The sequence below is a fragment of the Tetrao urogallus genome (assembly GCF_951394365.1).
Source record: "Tetrao urogallus genome assembly, chromosome: 5".
NCBI lineage: Eukaryota > Metazoa > Chordata > Aves > Galliformes > Phasianidae > Tetrao > Tetrao urogallus.
The window spans coordinates 10969210-10993502 of NC_136818.1; the positions used below are offsets into that span (position 1 = coordinate 10969210).

At 36.8% G+C, this 24293-nt stretch overlaps 1 protein-coding gene across 1 annotated transcript in view; it reads left to right on the forward strand.

Moving 5' to 3' along the window:
• Positions 1–3125: 3125 nt before the first annotated feature.
• Positions 3126–24293, forward strand: part of AK5 (adenylate kinase 5) — a gene marked incomplete at both ends in the record, with an annotated part of 83027 nt that continues 61859 nt past the window's right edge. The window contains 6 exons of the mRNA XM_079536113.1: positions 3126–3185; positions 4726–4912; positions 5928–6095; positions 11658–11827; positions 11955–12068; positions 23612–23803. Of these exons, the coding sequence (XP_079392239.1) occupies positions 3126–3185; positions 4726–4912; positions 5928–6095; positions 11658–11827; positions 11955–12068; positions 23612–23803 (891 nt within the window). The remainder of the gene's footprint in view (positions 3186–4725; positions 4913–5927; positions 6096–11657; positions 11828–11954; positions 12069–23611; positions 23804–24293) is intronic.

A 24293-nucleotide genomic window follows, 5' to 3' on the forward strand; every position in this document is an offset into this window, starting at 1 on the left:
TATCCCAGCTGATCCCATGCTAATTTCATATTAGTTCAGCTTCATTTATTTACTGGAGAAACCAACAAGGATGGAAATGGAATCAGCCCAGTGATGTAGGATCCATTACAGGTTTCAAGGTGAATTTTCAGAACTTTTGAATTACCATTTTGACAATAAAATGTTGTTCTTCTGCTGCTTATTGGCCTGCAGAAGAAGTAGGAAGTGGTAGAAGTATTACCAGTAGTTCTGTCTCACCGCAGTACTGTGAAGGGCTGCCTGTACCTTCAGAAGTGGACACTGCTCTGGAGTTTTAATTCATGTTCCCATTTCTTTCTACTTCTTTTGCATCCTGTGTTATTTTTGAAGCAGTAAAATCACTTCAATTCCATCCACAGTCTTGATCAGATGCTGTTAAAAGACAAACAGCTAACTTTCAAGCAGATACCCCTAAGCTACACATACGTACCTGAAATGATAAATAACCCAGCTTTGTGTGTACATTTAATTAATGTATTCTTAATTCTTTGCTGCTGGTGTTCTTCAGAGCCTTTGAGAAGCACTGATCTGTGACCCTGCTTCAATATGGGGATTTTGCCACAGGCAAATGCATAACAAATTACTTCTAGGAGGAGGTGCCATATTGTTAGATCAAAAAGTATACTTTCCAGATATATCTGACATATTCAGTCTGACAGATTTCCTAAACGGCCACATTTTTTCTGAGTTGGTAATTCCTGTAACATAGATTTTGATTTTGTGTAACAAAAAGCAGATAAGCTAAAAATCCCTCTTTTTTTTTTTTTTCTATTTTTTTTTTTTTTTTTTTTTTTAAAGAATAACTTAGGTGTGCACAATGGTAATAATTTAGTGGCAGAAAGTCAGATATTTTTTTTCCTGGTAGTATGATCTAATTGAGCAAAATGCAGGGTAACTTACTAAAGAAAATGAACATGTCAGACAAGAATTTACACACACACAAAAACCCCATTCCTGAGAAAGATGTCATGGTACGTGCAACAGTATGGAAAGCACATGGAAGGAAAAGTGATTCCAGGACATCGGATGGGATAGCTATATACCCATAAAAGCTGAACATATAAATACAGTCATGCTAAAATCTTATAAATGGAATTTGTCTGGGACAAATAGCTAGACTTTTTGGCATAAACTAAAAATAAATTTTAAAACCACAAATTGCCGAAACTACATCTCTGTAGTTTTGTCATCCTAAATAGGATGGCATCTTCAATTAGCCCACTCTTAGATCAGAATTTATTTTAAGAAAATAACTATTCAGTTTAATTCATTCTTCTTCTTGTCAAGCTACATTTAAGGTCTTCTAAACATAATCTCATATCTTTTAACTAGGACATTGGAGGCTACCTTTTACTCACTAAACAAAAAATAAGATACTTCACTTTTCAACGAATTTACATTTGGACGTATTCAAATCTTACCTATAGAAAGAAGGGTTAAAGCCACATACTTAATGTATGAGATGTTCCAATTCCATGACATCACTGCAAATTTCTCAAGAGGGTGCCATTGGGTTCATAGAAAATGCAGCTGGATTTGACATTGTCTTATCCAAGCTTCTTTCCAGAGATACTTCAGCTGATGGGAAGCACAGGCCATCATTGATGGAGTAATGCAAAGGGATACTGGTGGATCCCCTTAAGGTGGAAGCCACTTGGAGAACTGCATGGTTGAACACTTCGAAAACCTACCAGTCTTGTTTGAAGAAGATAATGAATCTGCCACTGGCAGACTGGAAACCTCTACAGGAGAAAGGAAAGGAAAGTGTCTATAGAAAAGGATGGAGGTAGGGCAAAGGAAGAAGGGTGCAATTTAACTACAGAGCCTGCAAGACAAGGAATATGGCTGCTATGAGAGTGAGCAACATGTCAAATTGATATTAATACATAGATAAATCCGAGTACAAGAGGAAAAGCTTCTTGCAAGACTCCTGGGAAGACCTATCCACTGTAGGAACAGTACAGAGCTACAGAAGGAAAATGCTTTGCTTGAAGTTAGCTATCTAGTCCTGTTAGGGTGTGCACATCAGCGAAACCACATGGATGTTGTTTGCATTAGAAAAAATCAACATCATCAAAAAGAGAGACCCAATTAGAACATCAAAACTTGCTATTGGCAATTAAGCAATTGAAATAACCTACTGTAACTTCCGGTGTGCCACAGAAGATATGTTCTCAACAGCATTAATCAGAGCACATCCAGAATCTGCCACCAGGGAGGTTCAGGTTGGATATTAGGAAAATTTTCTTCTCAGAGCAGGCTGCCCAGGGAGAAAGTGGAGTCACCACCCCAGAGGTGTTCAAGATCCATGGAAATGTGACACTGAGGGATGTGGTTAGTGGGCATGGTAGAGTTGGGTTAATGGTTGGATTAGATGATTTTAGGGGCCTTTTCCAACCTTAAAGATTCTACGATAGCACCTACTCTTATAAAATCTAAGGGAATTAGGCTGGATTAGCCTGGGGACACCTTATAGGGTGTGTAGCAGCTCTCCACTGCTTTTGAGGATGCTGCCATGCAGATGGGGCCAAGCACTTCACAATGGTGCGTGCAATGGTGGTAGACATGAGACAAGCTGAGGCAAGGCAGGCTGTAATGGAATGGAAGGAAACCACAACAGCAGCCGAGCACAGGCTGCCCAGAGAGGCTGTGCAGCCCCTAAAGGTTTGCAGGGTGAGACCACCACTTCCACCCCTAACCAACCTGCTTGGAGCTCAGAGCTAACCCTGCTCCGAGCTGAAGGTTGCACCAGAGACCTTGTCAGGACTGTCCCTGTGATCTAATGCTCACAATGCTTACGAATGATCACAGCCCACGGGCTTTTAGCAGTCCGAGCGCCAGCGGTGCTCAGCCCCTTCCCACCTCCGCCTCTCAGCAGGCGTCCCCTGAAACTTTCCCCGGCAGCCTGAGCCCGCCTTCCTCCCGCCTTTGGGGGGAAAGGGAGGGGGGACAGAACCAGTCTCCCGCTCCCTCCGTGCAGCGGGGACGGAGAGGCGGGCAGCCTGCCTTCCCTCCTCCCCCCGCCCCGGCTCGCCCGCCCGCCCGCCGAAGCCTCACCGAGAGGCTCCCGCATTGCACCGCCGTGCCCCCGCTCCCCTGCCGCCGGTATGAGCGCCGGTGAGGCGAAGGAGTATCTTGCCCGCAGGGAGATCCCGCAGCTTTTCGAGGTAGGAATAGCGGGGCTGGGTGTTTATTGGGGGCGGGGGGCTGAAGGTGGCTGGAAGGACGGAGCCGCACCGCTGCGGGCTGGACCCCCACCCCGGGGCGCGAGTGCTGCCGGGCGGTAGGTATGAAGGCGGCAGCCCCGCAGCGCCCCCGGCCCGGGGTGGGGGCAGCAGCTGCCCTCGTTCAGCCCCTCAGGAGGGAGCAAACTCTGGCTTCTTGCAAGTTACCTGCTGCTAATGATCGGTGATTACTTCTTCCCAATGCAGTATGGATTTATATATGTATATATCTGTATTTTTTTCAGGAGCAGGCATCCCACCTTCTATATAAAACGCACACATATGCCTTTTCCAGTCTGTTCCGAAGCAAGACATTGTTCTCTGTGTGTTTGGAAATGACAGGGTGTAGAGCATGGTTACATTTTGCAGACTGAAAACGTGAATGCTTTAGCAAGAGGTGCAGATCAAACTGTTTTTCCTATACAGGCATAAGGCTGGTGCTAGCAATTTACAGTAATGGTGCACATCTGCAAAAATACATGGCTAGTTGCTGTGGTCAGGTAAGTCAAATAATGCCTAGATGCATATACATTGTACCCTGTTTTATAACCACAAACCTATATAAGTAGACTCACTCATTGTATGAACTGTAGATAATAACTGAACAGATCCTGAATCAGAGCTCTTTATGACTAACATCAACTATGACCCTCAGAGCATGTGCACACAGATTGGGAAAAACACAAAGGAAGAGAAACCACCCTGTCACATTTATTGTTTGGAGCAGGTTGGATGCAGTTGTCTTGTGGGGAGGTGAGATGGTGACCTATGTATCACTTTGTCAAGGAAAATCAATTCCCATGCGTCAGAGGAGGGCCTAGCATTCCTTCTTCCACACACTCCACAATGCTTGTTGGTACAATGAGTGTGGACTGAATGGCACAGACAGGGATTTTCTAATGGTGGGGAATTTCCACTCTGTGTGAACTGTGGGTTTGGGTTTTTTTCTCCAATACTTACCAAGATGAGAAGTGGGCAATTCTCATGATTTTAAAAAATCTTTTTTAATTATTTGTTAAACTGTTGACTCAGGAATATTATTTTATATATTAAAATACAAAATACATGTTATACCAGTGACTGAACTCACTTTCATCAAAAATATACATTTTAGTGATTTAACAGAATACACAGTGTACATAAATGGGTTTTTTTGGCTCATGCATTGCTGTACATATATTTGCCAGTGGCAGGTCTAAGAAAATTTAAGGACATTATTTTAAAAACTGTTTTCCATTTCCATTTTGATGCAAACAAACAAGTATAAAGACATAGCCATAAGGGCCTGTTCTGAATCATTTTTTGTGAGACCAACATGCTCAAATCATGTAATCTATGCAGGCTTCAGTCTCATGTATTGGATTGAACGGGAAGTCTATAAGAAATACAGGATCTCTCTGTGCAAGGTCAAATTCAAAGTATAAGTGGTTCTTTCTTCTTATCATCTATCATTATTGTATGTATTTCTGATCTGACATTGCAGAGTCTGTTGAATGGATTAATGTGTTACAAACCTGATGACCCTATTGAATATTTGGAAGGCTGCTTGCAGAAGGTGAAAGAGCTTGGAGGATCAGAAAAAGTGAAATGGGACACTTTTGTCAGCCCAGAAAAGAAGACTCTGCCTCCACTCAATGGAGGACAATCGAGGAGATCTTTTTTCAGAAATGGTAATGTATTAAGTATGAAAATATTTATGTTTTCTGTATTATGAATGGTTTTACATCCACTATTGAATTATTTTATACTCACATCTATAGCAGACCGAGCCTCATTCTGATCTTCCTTAGGCAAAGGATTAAGTTTTCTGTTCACTTGGGTTTTCACATTTGGGTTTCTCCTCCTGTAACAAATGTTATGTGAGAGAGGAAGTTGTAATGCTTTTGCAGCCTGATAATGCATGTTTGCTGTGTAAATGCTTAACACATTAGTGGAGAGGTTTCTCATACCCTCCTTAAAATATTTGCAAAGACCAGATCAAAGCTCTCTTAATGCATTTGGCTTATGTTTTTGGTTGGTCCTTACGGGTAACATATGTACCAACTTCACTGCATTTACACTTTTTTTTTGCCTAATTTATATTGAAGCTATATGCAGAATGTACTAAATATGATGCAAACTACAAGTTCTTAGAAAAAGATGCTTCTCATAAAGTCAAGCAAATGTCATTATCAATACCTTTAATTATTTTATTTGTAATGTTAACAAGGAGTAGTTAGCTTGTCTTTCAGTTGCCATAGTTATTCTTCCTTGCCATCCAGCAGTTCATTAAACTAATTAGCAAGAATACTATTTTATCTCTGTGTACAACATGTATCACCAGAGGAGTTCTGCTTAGCAGTACAGGCTGTCTGCACAACACAAGCTTCCTCTTCTCAGAGGCCACTGCCAAACTCTGGGTGCTATGAACAGATTTTCACAGAAAAGCTGAAATGTTTGTAAATTTAAGGAAACACCAAGGAGAATGGACTCTTAGTGGTTCCAATGTAATAAATCAGATAACCAGAGGCAAGGAATACAGTAACAGCAAGCACATTGTAAAATGAGAAAATGCTGTATTTTTTATTACAGTAAAGCTAGTCTTTATGCCTTATGCTTATTTATTATCTTTAAATCTGTGTACAGAATAGGTTTTCAATTTTCTGTATATTTGCACGATTCCCAGTTTATCTTACTATTTTACAGTGATGCCTGATAATTCTAACTTCCCTTACCGACGGTATGACCGACTCCCTCCAATCCAACAGTTTTCTATAGAAAGTGACACCGACCTTTCTGAAACTGCCGAGCTAATTGAGGAATATGATGTGTTTGATCCTGCAAGACCTCGACCAAAAATTATCCTTGTCATAGGTATGAACACAGACTCATTTTGACAACATTTTGTCTTCCCTGCTTTGACTTTTTACTTGTTCTGCAAACACAGCAGGTGCCTGCGTGTATTTAAATGCAGGTATTCTGTCTGCTCTGCAAGTGGTGCAGCCCAATTAGAGTGAATCAGAAGGAGAAATTGTTAGTGCTGAGGCCATAACATGTAACATCCAACTGCTAGCATTATAATGGAGTTACCAAGAGCATTTCTGGTCCTATTCTGTAGCTTCAGTGTTCATTAGTGGCTGGAGTGCCTATGGTTTACTTTTGGAGCATATCTGCTGGTACCTAAAATGATTCCCCAGGTCCCCATGTGAATCAAAGTGCTCTTCCTTTGGATCTGAACTGAGACACCTGATGCAGATGTACCCAAAGCTGCTCACAAAAAAAGAGGGACTATTTAAAATAATGGATGAGCCAGTTCAAATAGGGGATAGGAAATGCTGTCCTCTATATTTAGAACCTTAAAAACTGATCATCAGGCCAATGTGGGCTGAGTGTATACTATCTGCATTGCATAACATTCATAAAGTTATCTCTAGATCTATTAGCAAGTGAATCTTGTGCCAACTTCAGAGAGAGAGAGCCCTGAAAGAGTTAATTGTGCTGTCTCTCCAGGTTCTCTCTTGTGTGCTGTTTAGTGCCCTTTCTAAGCAACTCCTGTTTTCCAGCCTCAAACAATCATGCTGTTTATTAAGAGATAACTGTAGTTTAAGGCTAAATCAACATTTTCTTCTTTGGCTGAATTTTAGTTGTTTGAATTAGTTTCTTTGTCATCTGAGGTGGTTGCCTTTCTGCACTGTTTAAATAGGTACAAGCACAGATATCAGGAGATAGAGGATAACATTTTTGTCTATAAATCCTTATTTATACTAAAAAGAGAGATTTTCTATGTAACAGAGAACAGCAAAAAACAAAAGAGAAGTGTCTTCCCTGCATTATAAAGTGGGATCTCTAGGAGCAGAATGTGCTTCAGGGTCTGCATCCAGCAGTCCTCAGAAATGTGACAGTTGAATATATTGCAAACAGAAAAACAGGCATTTTTCTAAATATTTGTGGTATGCCAAAAGAATGGCTTAGACATTTACACTGCCTTCATATTTTGTTTCTGAGTGACAAATCACAACAGGCAAATCTCTCCACGCACCACTGAACTATCAAGTTTATGTTAGATGGAGAAAGACCACATGCCCTTCATTCATCTTAATTAATTAACTAGCCTTCCTTTTAATAGGGAGAAAAGCTGTCTCTTTTTCAATGACCACAAAAGTCTCTCATGCACTCAAATTTGCATCGCTCTATTACAGTAGAGCAATGAATGAAGACTGGATCTAGACAAAAGAAAGAGGTTGGCTTTCACCTCTGGAACTGAGTGCAGGAGTATTTAAAGTGAGATCCTTGAACACCCGCATATAGTAAGCAGAGCATGGATTTTGCAGAAGTTTTCCCCCTTTTATATAGAGAACATTGAAAACATCCCACAAAGGCTATTTCAGGTTTATTTTTCAATTGAGTTTCTCTGAATCTGTCTATTATAGTGTGATCTGACAGCAGCACAACAATATACAAAGCTTAACAGCTACTGTCCAATTTTATACAATATCAAGAAAATGTCTCCCAAATTCAACTTTCTATTGAGAAAGCACATAAAAACATAAATGGAAAGTATAAAAGAAAGAAAATGAAAAAAAAAAGGCCACTATGTATTTCAAGAGATAAAAGTTGTACACAAAAACATGTTTTGCATACTTCTCAGTTTGCATAAAATGCCCACTAACGTTCCAGTTAAGCAATCTATTCATAACGGACTAGACTTCATTTACCTTACTGCCTAGCTGCTATGACACTTGTTCCATTCATTGTTGGAGATTGAAACAAACAACACTTAAGGAACTGTCTTCTGCTTCACATATTAGTGAACTTTAATAATGCATTAACTTAATATCTTCTTAATGCTTCCATTAAGGTTTTTACAGCTTCTTCACTTTATGAAATTTATCATGTATGTAATGCATCAAGTAGCCCATATGAGTGGGATTTTGGTTCTTTTTTTACATTTGCAGAAAAGTCTGCTGATGAAATGTAAAGCTGCAAATTGAGTATGTGAAAAATCAGGTAGAATCAGCCAGGATGGTATGCATCTAAATTAATGGAAAAATAAGTTTCTAGAACATTATAGCACTAGGAAACAAGATTGTATTTTAAAAATGTGCTCCCTAATGTATTTCAAGGAATAAGTTTTTACTGTTGATACAGTCTGGATACCTTAAAAATTTCTCTGATGTTACTAGCTACATTGTGCACTACCTTTTCAACCGCTGGTTTTAAAATGCACTTAGTGAAAAACATTAGTTAATATTAAATAAAGTTTTCATTTAATAAGAGTCAATCAAAGTTAGAGCTGTCGATAGTTGGTGACCCTTTCACTTGTTAAATTCAGTCCACAGCTCGATTTTAAAATCACAGGATTGTGATTTTCCTGACAAAATTGTCAGGAATCTTAAGTACATGAGTTTAATTTGAATTTGCAACATTGTAAGCAAGGTCAAAAGTTTGAACTTCTATCACATTAAAACAACTGCCTTAGTAAAACTTTTTGGGCATAACAAGCATCACTTAAAACCAGTCAGCAAACATAATCTTAGATGCAACAAATGTTCTCTGGTCCAGACATCTAAGAAGTAGTCATGCTTTTCCTTAATAATGTATAATCTCAGAATTACTGGAAATAATGAAAAAGAAAAGTGATTTGATTTTCTTTTCTAGTGTACAGTTTGCCAGTATGATTTGAGTGAAAAACAGAAATTATAATGATTTGCTGTGAGAATTAATTTTGTCTGATCACTTTTCTTTCATAACCTGTTTCCCATTAGGTTGTAAATGGATAACTCCAGTTTGCTCTGAAGGAATATTCTTTTGGATTGTAAAAAATGTGATTTGTGAGAGGTTTATGAACATTAAAGCAAATCTTTTCTCTCTCCTTTTTTTTTTTTTATGCTTGCAAATTTGAATTGAAAGAAGTGTCAGTCTACACCTTTTTTTCTGCTTCTCTTTCATGACAAAGGAAATCTCTCCCTTACAGAAACACGAGATCTGCTTGGTTTCAAAAAGTTCTACTCATTTTTTTTCCAGCTCTTTTAGGCTTTTACAGAGACTGATGTTTTCCAAGAAACAATTTCTCTTTTTCTGGAACACAACTCCACTGTCATTATTTTCCTTGTTCTCAAATTTTCTACTGTTTCTAATTTTCTACATATAAGCTATTTATGTTTTGAATCTTTCTTTTTCTGAAGTGCAAGACAGTTTGCTTCAAACTGGTCTAACATCCTCAGGGAAATAAACTGAATTTTCATCTTTGAAAGAAAGTTTTATATCTGCAAGGATTATGCACAGCATTGGATCCAGTATGTTTTACAAACCCTTTGTTTCAAGGCAGTCACAGCCGACTGCTGCTTATATCTGGTAGCTAGTATTATTGGGGAAAAAAAAAAGCCACATAAATTAATACAATTAAGTGGTACACTTGAACAAACACATAATAGAATATACAGAAAATATTGTAGACATGACTTATGTTATGCACATTAGATTGCAGTATGTGGCTTTATATATATAGCTTACAGAAATCTTTACACAGAGTGAGTAGACATTCTTGTACGTACTTATTCACCTGGCAGTATCTACTCCATGCAAACCAGCAGCAATCAGCTGGCAATTAGCAGTACTTCTCTGTGCTGTGCTTTTCATCTACCTAAGGAAAAGCTGGGAATCCACTACTGCAAACCCACTATTGTTCCAGATTACCAAGAGCCTGTAATAAATTGCAAACAACATAGTATTATCTTGTTAGAACATCTGTATCAGGTATGGTTTTGATACAGGAGCAAAACAGAGCATAAGGTTTGGTGAAATGTAGCTGTCATGGAGAAGGCTGAGCATGCCATCAGAAGGAACTGATGAGAGCCAAAGCAGAGCTGCTTTGTAGCCACTTGGGTGGATTGTTATACGTGATTCCTGGTTAACAAATGCTTGTATATCTCAAAAAGGAAACATTCTTTATTCTAACAAAGAGGATAGCTGAAAAAAAATAGATCACCTAGAACACTTGACATTCAAGAACAGCTGTAAAGCCTAATTTAATCTACAAAAAGAAGAGAGAAAGCTTGTGCCTTGTTAGGCAAGAGAAGTACCTGATTTGAGTTTCAACAGCACAGCAGAGTTACCAGCACAGTCAGGGTGCAGAAACATTGCTCATGGCTGCTGGTGGCACTGAAAGCCCTCTGCCATGGAATGCTACAATACAGGTTTGAGCCTGGGTATACAGAGTGTCATAACTGTGTAGGAAGAAATCCTGGAAATCTTGTTCTACAGCCAGATCTGTATTAATTATATAAATGTCTAAAACCTATTTATGGAAATTATGCAGACAATGATAAGAAAGAGTTCTATTATTACTAGAAGGCAGCTCGTTGTATCCATATTTACTTTTATCACATTGCTGCACTTTTTTTAATGTTCAGGGAAAATGTGTAGTATATTTTTAATAAGACTAATTCCTTGTTTGTTGAACTAAAACTCAATGCTCTCATGCAAAAGATGCTCCCAAAATAGCTAGTTAGTGTTGGGAGTTAATATCAAAACACTTGTTTTGGTTTTAATTTTGTATGCTATTTAGTAATATGCATCTTTCTGTAAGTAAGTATTTATTTCTATCAAAACCATTCCCTATTCTTACACACCGGGTTCCAGTTTCAATGTTCCTCACATCTTATCACATTCTATTAATTCAGAATCTGTTCTGTCTTTTTTAAACATGCATTCTTGCTTCTCTGTCCAAGTGACCCTCACCTCAGCATTCCCTATGGTTTAACATGGTTGTGATTTTGATATCTATTCTGCCTGTGTTCCACTGAAGGGTCTCTTTATTCTTCAAGTTGTCCAGCAAACTGAACCCGACGAATTGCTTCTTCAAGCATCAATACCAGAAGTACGCATAGTTCAATAAGAAGCCATCTACCAAATTACTGTGGAAACATCTCAGCTGATAATTTAATATTTTTCTGTATTTTAAAATTATGAAACCTCAGAAACTCACATTTAGGAGCAGATTTTATTAGTTCAATTTCTTGAGTAGTCCATTGATTTCACTGCTTTATTTAAACAGGTATGATTCTGCCATAAGTAAACAAGGTTATCAGAATCTACCTTTGGTTTCAAAGAGTTCAGAGGAGACTGATTCATTTATCTCTCCTTACCACAAATCAGAAAAAAATTCCTTTGCAGGAACAGCTTTAGAATGAGGTCAAGCCCAGAAGAGGATATTTATTTTTTCTTCATAAGTAATTTGTACTCCTTTGTAGTTTTAAAAACTGTTACCTTTATAACAGGGTGGATGAGACCCCTTTCTAATGACTGGTAACAAATCATGCAACTGCAAGGTGTGTTCTGGTACTGGAGGATTGGTGCTTACAGCAGAGATTTCTCATATGACTGAGTACTTCGGATGACAGTTTAATTTAATGCTTTGCTTATTCTTAACAACAGGTGGCCCAGGAAGTGGTAAAGGAACACAGAGTTTGAAAATAGCAGAACGCTATGGATTTAACTACATATCGGTTGGTGAATTGTTAAGGAAGAAGATCCACAGCACAAGCAGCAATAGAAAATGGAGTCTAATTGCAAAAATAATTACTACTGGAGAACTAGCCCCCCAGGTACAGCATAGTTGAGCCTATCCTTTGTTAATGTCTACTTTTTAAGGATTTGTATGTGCTGTCTTAATGTGCACCATCAAGGAAACCTACTTCACAATACTGAATAAACTTCTTTTCTCTGTGAAAGGAAACAACCATAACTGAGATCAAACAGAGATTAATGCAGATCCCTGATGAAGAGGGTATAGTGATCGATGGATTTCCCAGAGATGTTGCCCAGGCAATCTCCTTTGAGGACCAAGTAAGAGATTGTTTCTGTTTATTTTACTGGTATTTCTTTAACAGGCTCCTCAATTCCAGGAAAGACTACACACTATTTCTAATTGAGCATTGCTCTTTAAATCTTTGCAAGTATGTAATTACAGACTAAAAGAAGGTCATTCTTTTGGTTTATGCTATGGAGCGTGAAGACAAAGTATTTGTAAAAAGAAAGTTTAATAACATAACCAATAATCCAAGCCTCCTGCCTCAGTAATTAAAATCCTCTCATGAGGTATGAAAGTAACATAAAATCTAACAATTATTTTTTATACATATTAGTGATTTAGAAAGCGTCTATTTCCATATCTAAATGGTCAGTTTAATCTACATTAAGAGAAACATACTTAAATCAATGCATATATTCACAATGCATTTAGCCTCGTATTACTGCTGTGCATTGAAAAGACTGGAATAACATTGCCTGTTTCGCAGGTTTTCTGAACCAGAAATGATGTGGGTTTTTTTTTTAAGTCACTTGGGTTATTATAAATTACACTCCTAGGATTTAGTCAGCTGAAAGCGTATTTGTGAATTCTATTCAGATGTTATTTTTATATGTATATTTTAAACTCATCTAAAAATACTTAAATTCAGTGGAGAAAAAACAGGCTATGTCATTTTCTTACTAAGTGCTGTTAACGTAACGGTTATGGTCACAAGTAATGGTTGCAGTTTCAGTGCTGCATTTTCAGAGCGCCTCTCAAGCAGAGCATTTCAAAGCACTTCACAATTGCTAGCATACGACCAGTTCTGTACTTTGAATTCTAAGTGGCATTGCCAAGACAGAAGTAACAAAAGGAAGCAGTTAACGAGGCCTTTCATTAATGTGCTTTTATAAAGTAGTATTCTGGGTGAAATTTAGAAGACTGGTTTGAGGAAATTAAAGGAAATACATAAAATAGTTATTATAGGAAAGAGCCAATGACTGCCAGCTGTATCTCCTTATAATTAATGAAAGAGATGATTGATTATTTTATAAATGAAACACAGAGCATAAATTTAGACATTTCCTTGTCTCATTTTTATCTCCAGTATATTTTGTGATAGAACGATTTAAGTGTATTTCTTGGTACTCTAATTTTGTGCTGATGTTATGGTTGATGAAAGAACAAGGGGGAGGAATGAAAGTGGAAGAACTGACAGGATCTGAATTATTGAGTGCTTCAGGTTATTAAATTCTCCCTTTACAAAGGAAAAACAGTTAAACATCACTTGAGCACCCATCATAGGATCCATTAGAAAACCAACTAACAAGTGGAATCCAGGATGTATTAGAAAAAGCTCTGGCAAACCACACCATGGAAGGGGAGAAAGATTAAAACTAATGTATGCTTGGGCTCTCTCACTGAATCATTCAAATACGCTTTTCCAGTATTTCCTAATTTAATTTATCAGATTCCCCTCTACAGATTTGGTTAGCCCTTATTGATTATATAAGACAACTTGATAAAATACTGATAGAAAGATAAAAAGCCTGACTTCTGCTCCTTTTTAGTGTCTTCCATTTCTTCAAGGATGCTGTAGATTGGTCATATTTTTCTGGAGACAAGAGAGAATGTATGTAGTCATTTTAGACTTGATTATATTCTCAGATACTTCGTTCATTTTTAGTCTAATGTGATTTGCTAAATCATCCTCCTCAAGGCCTGATTCTGCCTGAAAGATAGATGACTGAGGCACTCTAAAGAAAATCCCACGGCACTTCATAAAGGGTCACCTTTCAATCTTACCTGCTCCGAAATCAATATGGGGAAAGAAAGAAAAATTGTTCTACTTAGACTATCTTCTGATTTAATCTATCCTTGCAGCTGACCTTGTATATGAATATATCTAAGGCCATAGAAGTAAATATAGAAAAAGGAGGTACATATTTCAACATACACTTTTTTAAGAGTATGTTCAGTGTTTCATATCGACTTCATATTTTACAAAAATAAAATGTTTGCTGTTTTTTAAAATCCTCTGTTTAGTAAGCCATAACCTTGCTCACATACGGATGGTCTTGTGATAAAGGAAGAGAACTACCAGCAGACATGGTACTCGTCTTTCCTCACACAATGGGGCTGGCAGTAACCCATGGCTTGTCAAATTATTTACATTAAACATGTTAACGTTTTTAAGCAACTCAGAGATCCCTCAATGAGAAGTGTAATTGAGTTGTGGAGGATTCAGTGATTAACTGTTGTGATGATTTGTGTAAGTCTGCAATTAAAAATGCAGCAGGTGTTTTCCACAGCTTAGAAATGTTATCCCTTTCTTCCTCACAGTGTGTTTTTATAATTTATAATGAGCAAGAAGCAGAATTTTTCTCATTATCCAAAACTGACAATATGAGAAATAATTAATGGAAATTTCAGGAAAGAAAGATTTGATTAAATAATAAGACTCTTTCTAATTAGAAGACCTATTAAGCAGGGAAGAAAATAGAGAAATACCACAAAATGCAAATAGACAAACCACATTATTCAGTAATTCATATACCCTATTCTTACAAAGACTTCACCTGTAGAATATTGAAATGTATTGATAAAAAGTTCTGAATAAAAATCAGTTCTTATTACCATCAGCTTACACAGGGACTAACACTTATTTTACGGATGGTCACTTTAACACCATCCCAATACACTCCAGTAAGTAGCCACTTTAGGACCATTGCATATTTATATGCATGAAAAAAGAACATTTTATAAGACACAAGCCATAATAAAGGTTACTTTTAGCGAACTGTCAAGAGATACTTGAAGTATCTGTATAATGTTTTCCTTTATTACGTGATCTCTTCACTGTAGCTAATTGTTTTCATTACAATGTTCTAAAATGAAATCATATCCTTTAGAACAGTGATTTAACAGTTTTATTTGTTCTATGAAGCAGACAAGGGTGACTATTAGTTCACCTTCATCCTTTGAGTGTACTGGGATGTATATTTGTCTGTAATTCCATAAAAGCTTTAAATAAGCAAACAAACATTCATTTTACCAGGAGTATTTTCCACTGTAGAGCCTTTCTCCTTTGCCCTTATTTACATAGACAGAAAAAACACTCCAAGCATATAATTAATAATACCAAAAATAAATTGCGGGGGGAGAATGTGAAGGACAAATTATTAAACTGTATGGAAGTAGAGGTGAGTAATACAGGATACTGAGAGAATAGCTTAAGTTCAAACACAGACTGAACTGTACTGAACAGACTGTAAGGAGAATCAGAGGTCTGCAAGCAAAGCAGACTGCAAAAACTAAGAGTAATTACAGACCAAGCAAGCATATCTGGTCTTTATTAATCACAAGAAGTCTATATTGTTTTGTCCATATGCTTTATATCATTTTAATCTAAGCTACACAATCTCCCCTTTCTCTGCCTCTGCATATCATGGATGATGAACTGGAAGGTATAATATCTGAACTGCTCCCAGAAACACTGTAATTCCTTGAACTCTACTTACCAAACATTTTTATATATGTTATTACATTGCTCTCACTATTAAGAAGTGTGCTGAGTTACTGCAAAGATAAACTAATTTATATTGGAAGTGGTTCAACATATTAATAGCCAGCAGAAAAGGATAAAGTCAGCTAAGGTACCTGGTTTCTTTTGCAAGCACACATGGAATCTAACTGTGCTACATATGCAGATAGCTTTAAAATAAATTATCTATGCTATAATAACTCTGCTGGTTTTATGGCTGACATAGCTGTTACTGAGATCTGACATCATTTTAGTTTTCCTTATCTCTTTATTTTGTGAAAAAGTTAAATGAATACACATATGTCTGAACTCTGGTTAATATACCTGTCCTGTATAACATATGGTACAGAAATACACAATATTAGAAAACTCTTGCATGTTTTTATCCCATTATCTAATCCAGAAGCTAAACCATTCTCTAGTAAAAATGTTAGTAAACAAGCCAAAGCATACCAGCTATGCTAACATTCCCAGAGATAAGCATCGTTAACAAAAAATTACGACTTCTTTCTTATTATGTTGCTAGGCTCTGATGTGGACAGTAAGTACTCAAAGTGTTGCTAGGCAGAACTGTATTAAAACGCATCACATATCAGTGAATAAAGTGCCTAAGATAAGTCAGTGTATCATTCGCAGCACTCACAGAATCACAGTATTTCTTTTCCTGCTCAGATCTCAAAGCCAGAAGGAACTCACTGTTTCCAAGCAGTGTTGTCAATATGGAGCAAGTGGATGAAAAGCACTTTACAGATATGAGGAATTGTAAATTAGAATTCAAACTTTTTTTGTTATTATTTTGACCATTGTAATATCACTGTTCCTGTCATCCATATGTTTTGAGCAGGAAAGAAGTCTTAAGATGTCATCAATGATATTTGCAGATTTTCATAAGTGCTTCCAGGCCAGCACAACTCTGCCATTCTGGTCAGTTAGTTACACCACCTTAATTTCTTAATGTTCAGTTATTCATTTCAACTTGTCAGACCTCATAGCAATGAGAATTGGAGAAGTTGGTCAGTTTTCTGGGAACTTCTTACTGGAGTTGAAGTAAAGCCTATATTTTTTCTTTTTTATTCTGCCTTTGAAGACTGCAGGAGTTGGACTCAATGATGCTTATGGGTCCCTTCCTACTCAGAATATTCTATGACTTTCCCTCAGTCCCATGATTATGAGAATTTCAGCTCTCACTATAAAGCAAACTAAGTTTCAAGTACTCGTGGTTATAGAGAAAAAAATGAAGAGATGAATTTTAACAGATTAAAAGCAAACAGAACTTCCAGTTTATATACTTTTTTTAAATATCTGATTATTTCTGGATCTTGGTCATTTTAAAATTCCTTCTGATTGGCAGTATGCTGCTTCAATACTAGTTTATTTAGCTTTTCAGTCACAGACATATAGTAACCCTAAAGCAGAAATTCCTAAAGTATCCTTTATCTCTGCTGAGTGCAAACACAAGAAAGGTGCTTAGATTCAAAGCACGCTTTCAAAAATGCCAAGGAGCAAATGGTTTACTTACCATTAACCTGTCAGTTTGAAATTCAGCAAGTCACCTAGAGTACCAGCATGCTCAAGCATTCTAAATATCTTCATCTCCACTAACACTGCAATGAAATGCTCTGACTGCTGTACTGAACTCAAATGGCTTGTGAAGAAGAAACTGCAGTTTGACTTTGCATGCAGTCTCTCACTCACCTGGCAATACGTTCTTACCCTTCCCAGGAGAAACAATTTACCATGTTATTATTTACCAGTTAATTTCACTTACTGCTTTGGGATTTTTTTTCCCTCCTCCCTTTTTCAGTTATTTATGCTTAACTTTCCTTCTGATTTCAGCAACTGCCTTACTAATATTAACACTTTCAATTTCACTAAGTACTGATGAAGTTTGTTTAAAATACTTTGTTTCATTAATTGTGAAATGAAATGGGGAACAGTTATTAGAATTAATGGATAGTCATTAATGAATATAATTTAACTCCTTAATAAAGAGATTAATTTCTATAAGAATGTACTCTTAGAAATATTTTTGTTTCGTATGGCTTGGGTGACAAGGATATATTTGAAGATGTAAAATGTTAAAATTTACTACTTCTGTTACTTAAATTATCTGATTATTAGTTTAAAATGTCATTATATTATGACAGTTATAATAATGTATATCATTCATAAATGTACTATGTCTACAAAGAATAACTAGTTCATCTCAGCTGCAATTCAAGTTTACTTTTTATCTCCCAGATACATTCCTAATGAAAAATACCGTGTAAATTAATTGTGCTAAAGTAAAGCAGGCCATGCAGAAGGGACAGTATTGGCTGTTGAGGAAGAGCTGACCTCCTCTCATAGTGCCAAGAAAACAGTCTGATGCTTAAACCTCCAAGCAGAAGTGATGCCTGCAGTCCCTTCATAAGCTTGACAGAGGTGTTAATGGCCAACTCTCCTATGGCAATCTGACTGATCATAGTCCACAAAGAGCTTCCCATGGAAAACCTGCTCCATCAATAATATGAACTCCAGAACAACTAATAAAATGAATGCAATCCTTCTGATAATCCACTGAAGGGGAAAGAATCTATTCTTTGCAATAGTAAAGAACACAGTTACAGTATTCTTGTTACAGTAAAGCTATTTCTCTATGCCACTGTCTTTATGTACTCTTCATTTCATTCCTTCCTTAGTGTCTATCTCCCTTCCCCCACGTTTCCACTCCACTGTCCTAGTCTGAGAAGCTTCACAGATACAGTCTGTGATGATGGATATATGTAACCAGTCATTTGTATGAGTAGCAGCAATATACCACAACATAAGGTCGCATTATTATGTTTCTCTCATTAATTCTCATTGGCCCTGTGAGTTATAAATTGCTTTTTTAAAGTCAAGCAAGAGCAGGAAGGCTGTAGAATGGCCTTATCATTGTCTGTCTTCTCCCCGGGTAGATAAAGCACTCTCTTGAGAAAGACAAGCAGTGATTCAAGTTTCTGCTGGGTAAGACCTCATGTTTTCTCTTTTTCTGTGCAAAGACTTTTCCCTGTCTTCCAAAGGAAAGCTCATCCATTGCTGATCCTTACCTCTCAGGAAATAACCTAACAGTCTGTGTTCAGAAAGGCTTAAGATGCCTGCTGAGAATTCTGAACTTGAGGTCTGTGTAGGCTTCTTTGTAGAAGTACTGTATTTACAACTAGGGATTTCAACTGGTTAGCTCTTCAACACAGGGAAATACCTGTTTTAGTCCTCTCAAAAGGCACCTGGCTCTCTTAATCAATTACCAATTAGCCTTATCACCTAGTCTGGGAAATTTGCTGGAAGCTTATTGTCAGGCAACATGACTATGGTTCAGAAGCATTTGCCAGAAAGAATCCTATCTCTAGAATTCATTCTTTGACAAGAAGATTCATGATTTTACCTTTCTAAAACATGAAGAAACTATGAAGACTGGTAACCCAGCAGAGATGGAAATGTAAAATCAAATCAGTAATTAGAAGTGAGAGCATTCTTAAAATTGGCATAAATGTACTTGCTAGGAACTTTCACCAATTGAAATGAAATGCACGGCTGAATTAATGATGATTTTTCATGAGCTGTACGTTAAGTTTCTCATGAGTGTCTAATGGAACATACCAGGAATTAACAAGCAAAGTATTTTTATCTCTTGCCTAATGAGAAACAACAACAGAGTGTAATCATCTAATTTCTAGCAAACAACCACTTTACTTTCACTAACAAGAGGAGAAGTAGAAAATATCCCAAGAGAAACAACCTCTTTCTATTCATACTGCTTTACATCAATTACTGACTTGAATGGAATACTCTCAACTCACTCTTTGTACCACTTTAAAGAAGGAGATTTAGAACCAAAAACAGTATGATTTACTTACTAGTAAATACTACTCTAAAAGAATGAGAGGACTGAACATTTCCTACCAGTGGTATTTTAAGTTATTGCCATATGTTCTTTGTATCAGTTAAAATTCAGAAAGTTGTGAATAACCAGAAACTTATCCGTTCTCATAAACCAAGATTTTGCCTTCTGCCAAATCCTGATTTGTAAGTAGTTAAATTTGGTTCCCCTGGATGTGAGTAACACTATCTACCTTCAGCATAAGATGAGTGTGTTAGGGGAAATCAGCATGAAGGAAAGCAGTTCTCCTACCTCTGCTGGATCTATACACAGAAGACCATTTCTGTAAGCTCAGTCTAAGAATAAACCTTATTGCCTAGTCAAAATACTCAACAGTGATTAATTCTGAATTAGGTTTGTTTTCACATGAGTCATAAAAAGTACTTTGTTAGGAAAAAAAAAGGAAAAAAAGAAGTAGTTTTATCCTCTTATTTATAGAGAGCTAGCTGTACTACCAGAGAAGTAAGCTCAGATGTTCATATGTTCACACTACTCTGTTACATTCCACCTTATTTATAAGCATGTTTTGCAAATGGGTGCTGTTGAGGTAAATGAAAGCAGAGCATTTTATGAAAACAAAACTGAAATATCAATAGACTTTCAAGGGTTTATCCTGAAGGTTATAAATGCATGCAGGAGAAATATAGTAAATGCTGTTAAGTCTGTTTCCATACGGATATAGAAATTACTATTTCATGCATCAAAAACCAAGCAGAGATGTGTTTTTTAAATGATTTCCAGCTATTTTCTGATGAGGAAGATGAGTATTCTACAAGCCAGAGGAATTCATGAAGGCATCGCATAATCAGACTCTATTTTGTATTCCTATCTCAAATGGGCTTGAATTACCTTTTTTTTTCCACTTCCAAAAAAGTTTTGGACAATACTTCATTTAAACTAGGCTTTATGAACTAAGCCATTGCTCTTGGTGATGTTTTATTTCAGTGAATGAAATGTATTTCAAACTACAAAAGCCAGACTGTCAGAATAAATAGTTTTAGTTCTTGGGATTCTGGTACTGCCTTTTCTATTGTTACTGTTACTAATCAGAAAATTAAGAACAATGCTTAGTTCCTGTAGAGAACTTTCCATTTTAAAAAGCGATACGGAATAATTAAAGCCTAATTAATTAATTTTCCACAGCAATTACTATGTTGCACCTCATTATTATCTTCATTTTACAATTAGAAACTTTGAAAAATAGGCCCAGAGTATGCTTTCCCATTTTCTTAGAAAAGAACTGTCTGCTGCCTTCTGTCTTCTTTGCTGGATTTAAGCAAATGAGAACTGACACAGCTGATGGGTCACGATGACTTTCAGGTCCTTCCCTCACTGTGAGGTTGCAATTACTCAGCCACGGTTTCTTTAAAGAACTGAGGCTGCCTGTGGAAAGCTGCAGTCTCAGGTTTGTGTCAAAGAAGAGGCCTTTTTTTCTTTGTCTCTTTTTCTTTTAGGGGTAGTTATTTAACAGGAGATCTATTTATTCTAAGTCCTGTGTGTAAGGTTTGGTGCTGTATGAGAAGTTATGTGATAAGCAATAACTTAGGTTCTACACCAGAGGAGGTCTCAGACTTCATAGAGCTGAGCGTGTGGTAGGTGGTAGTCCTGAAGGTGCTTGGGAGTAAGTATTGAAAGTGGGAAGAAGGCCAGCTACAGCTTGAAGCTACAAGCTTCAACTGAAGATTTCTTACCATCTTTCCTCATGGCTGTTGGAATCTGCCAAAATGGAAATACTAAATAAAGCTCTTCACTTTAATAAGTCCGTGTTGCATGAAAGTCTAACACGAAAGCTTACTTTCGTAGTCTTCCACATGAATAATTATATACCCCTAAAGCTACTGCGTGGTAATAAGATTAACTGTCATTAATTAATTCATCCCATAAAAGGATGAAATAACCTGTCAATTAAAACAGGCTAAAAAGACAGGGAAATCATTTATTTATTTTTAAAAGTTGAAGTACCTGTTTTGGAAGTAGGACACAGCTTCTCTCTCAGTCACAATGATTTAAAAAAGAAAAATCAAAGTTCAAGGTTGGTTGTTCCAAAATCTGATGTATACTCAGAAAAAAATATGAGATTTCTATTTTGGGGTTTAGGTTTTAGTTTCTGTCCCCTTGTCTCCAACCATCCACAATGTGAATAAAATATAAATTGATTTTCTTTGAGATATCATTTAGTTTTCAATAATGGTAAAGAGGCCACCATTCTACCTGCTACTGCTGCTTATCAGAATGTCCTTTGTGGTTGGAAAATGGCTCTGCTTTCTACCTCCTCCATATCCTGCTCTTTTAGTGAACTGCTTTGCAAGCAAGAGCTAATGACCATCACTCCAATTTTGAACAGTTGTATTTGTATTTTTTTTTACTCCAGGGGAGCCTTTCTATGCCTACACTGCCAATAGAAAAGACCATGTACTTCATGTTGTATTCAAATGACAGAAATCCTGCTAGTCTTGACTATTCAGTCTAGTGTATGGCTATTCTTAGGCAATTGGAGATCTCTGGATAAAGGGATCTAGATAGAAAGCATATTCAGAAACACATTTTTGTTCTGGCCATCAACAGTAATATATTGGTAACAACTTGTATGAAGAACATAAAGAGATGAATTCTTTATTCCTTTAGAACACATGTAGATGTTTTGGTGATATACTTGTATACCTCAAATCAACAAAAGAACAAAGAAATTTATTCTATACATTGGAAACACCATGTGATGCATGTCTGTTTGGTGTTCTTGATCATCCACCATAATTTTTAATGTAATTAGATTATGTCATTTCAAGAATAGTAAGCTAATTTGTTTTACTAATATAAAAAAGGCTTTTTTTTTTAGATAAGTATGGACTGCAGGAATAACTTCATGCTTGTGTGTGAGAACCAATAAACCCTTTCTAATCTGTAATGAGATTAAAATATGCACAGTACAATAGGGTTTATTTTTATCATACAGAGAATCATCATACATTTTAAAAGGCAATCTCAACGAGAAAAAGATTTTTAAGTGAGTCTTTCAAGGGACGGATATTTATTTGTAAAAACAATAAATGAGATAGAAGAACAAAATCAGATCTCATAAATGTGATCAATAAACACTTGTAAATTGTAAAATTATTTGAATTCACATTTCTGACTGACTTCTGTTTCTTCTACTATGTATACTAAGTTGTAATGACCTCTGAAGACTGCCTGTGAACATTAAGCAGAATTACTAAGTGGGGCTGAAACAGAACTTGCCACACTGACCAAAAAGGAAAGGAGAAATTAAAATCCTCTTAACTGCCACCCAACCTCTTGAGAGGTGCACTGACTTCAGCAAAATTTACAGGAATGGAGAAAGTCTTACAGGAAAATAATATGCTATAATACTGACAGGTCCAGGCAACATTTATGTAATACTTGAACTGAATCACAGAATTGTAGGGGCTGGAAGGGACCTCTAGAGATTATCTAATCCAACCCTCCTGCCAAAGCCAGCTCTCAGGACCAGGTTGCACAGGTAGGCATCCAGGCGTGTCTTGTGTATCTCCAGAGAAGGGGACTCCACAACTCTCCTAGGGCAGCCAAACTGAAAATATGTTCTAACAAGGGAATGGTAGAATTATAAAACATTCATTAAAAAGGAAAAAGTGAGCCATACCAGAGTGCATGGAAAAGCTCACAGCAGATCTTGGAACAGGTCCGTTTTCCCCTAGTCCTAGGCATCTGTCAGCTCCATCATAGCTGCTGGGTTTTAAATACTACCTTACTGAAAAGAAAACCTTCCAGACACAGAAACCATACAGTTCCCTGCAGAATACGGGGCATTTGTATTTTGCTCTTTATAAAGATCTGAATTTTAGCTAAGGGAACCTTCTGGTAATGAAAACAGCAAGTAAGGCTAAACAAGTTTTCTGGAGCAAACTAAAAAATTTCCTTCAAAATTTTCCTTATAATTTCACATGAGACAAATAGGCAGGCCTTCAAATAAGAAAAAGTAACTCTTCCTCAAGCCTATGAATTCTTATTCTCCCCCAAAATGAAAGTACTTAATTAAGATCCACTTTATGCAAATGTTGCATAGCTGAGTCTTATCTAGTAATGGATTTGCTGAGTCCTGTTTTTTGGAGCAATCAACTTATTCACAGGCTTCTTGAATTGCTTTTTTCCTGCAGATTTGTACCCCAGATTTGGTGGTGTTCTTGGCATGTTCCAATCAGAGGCTCAAAGAACGGTTACTGAAACGTGCTGAACAGCAAGGGAGACCTGATGATAACCTGAAAGCTACTCAAAGAAGACTAATGAATTTCAAGCAAAATGCTGTTCCACTGGTTAAATATTTCCAGGAGAAAGGGCTAATTGTCACAGTAAGTCTTCTAATGTGTACCTCTGAAAACTGTTGTGGTTACATTTGATTTCTTTGGTTTTCTTTTTGTTTTAAGATAGGCTAAATGTCTCAAATTATGCTTTTGGTATTCATAACCGTGTTGACTGAAAGCAAACCTTTATTGTCTGACTGTAGCTATGAGGTGAAGGTCTACTTTAATATAATATGGTTTTCTTTACATTGTTGTTCTGTAGAAATCCATAACATTTTCCAACTGCTATTCTAAGAATAGTACATGAGAATCAAAGGTGTGTGCTTGTAGGTATATATAAGTATGTATGAGAGATAATATTGGGAAGGACTTATGCCGTCTTCCTAACCGTGTATTTCCAAGATGGTGATACCAGATTTAGCCATTCATTTTACACTTTCTGAAAGCGGGGAGATAAACAGCTGTGAAACCTTCAGACTGGCTTAGGCCACTATGAATTCTATACTCTTTTATTTCACTGCAGCAGTCTCATTGTCTT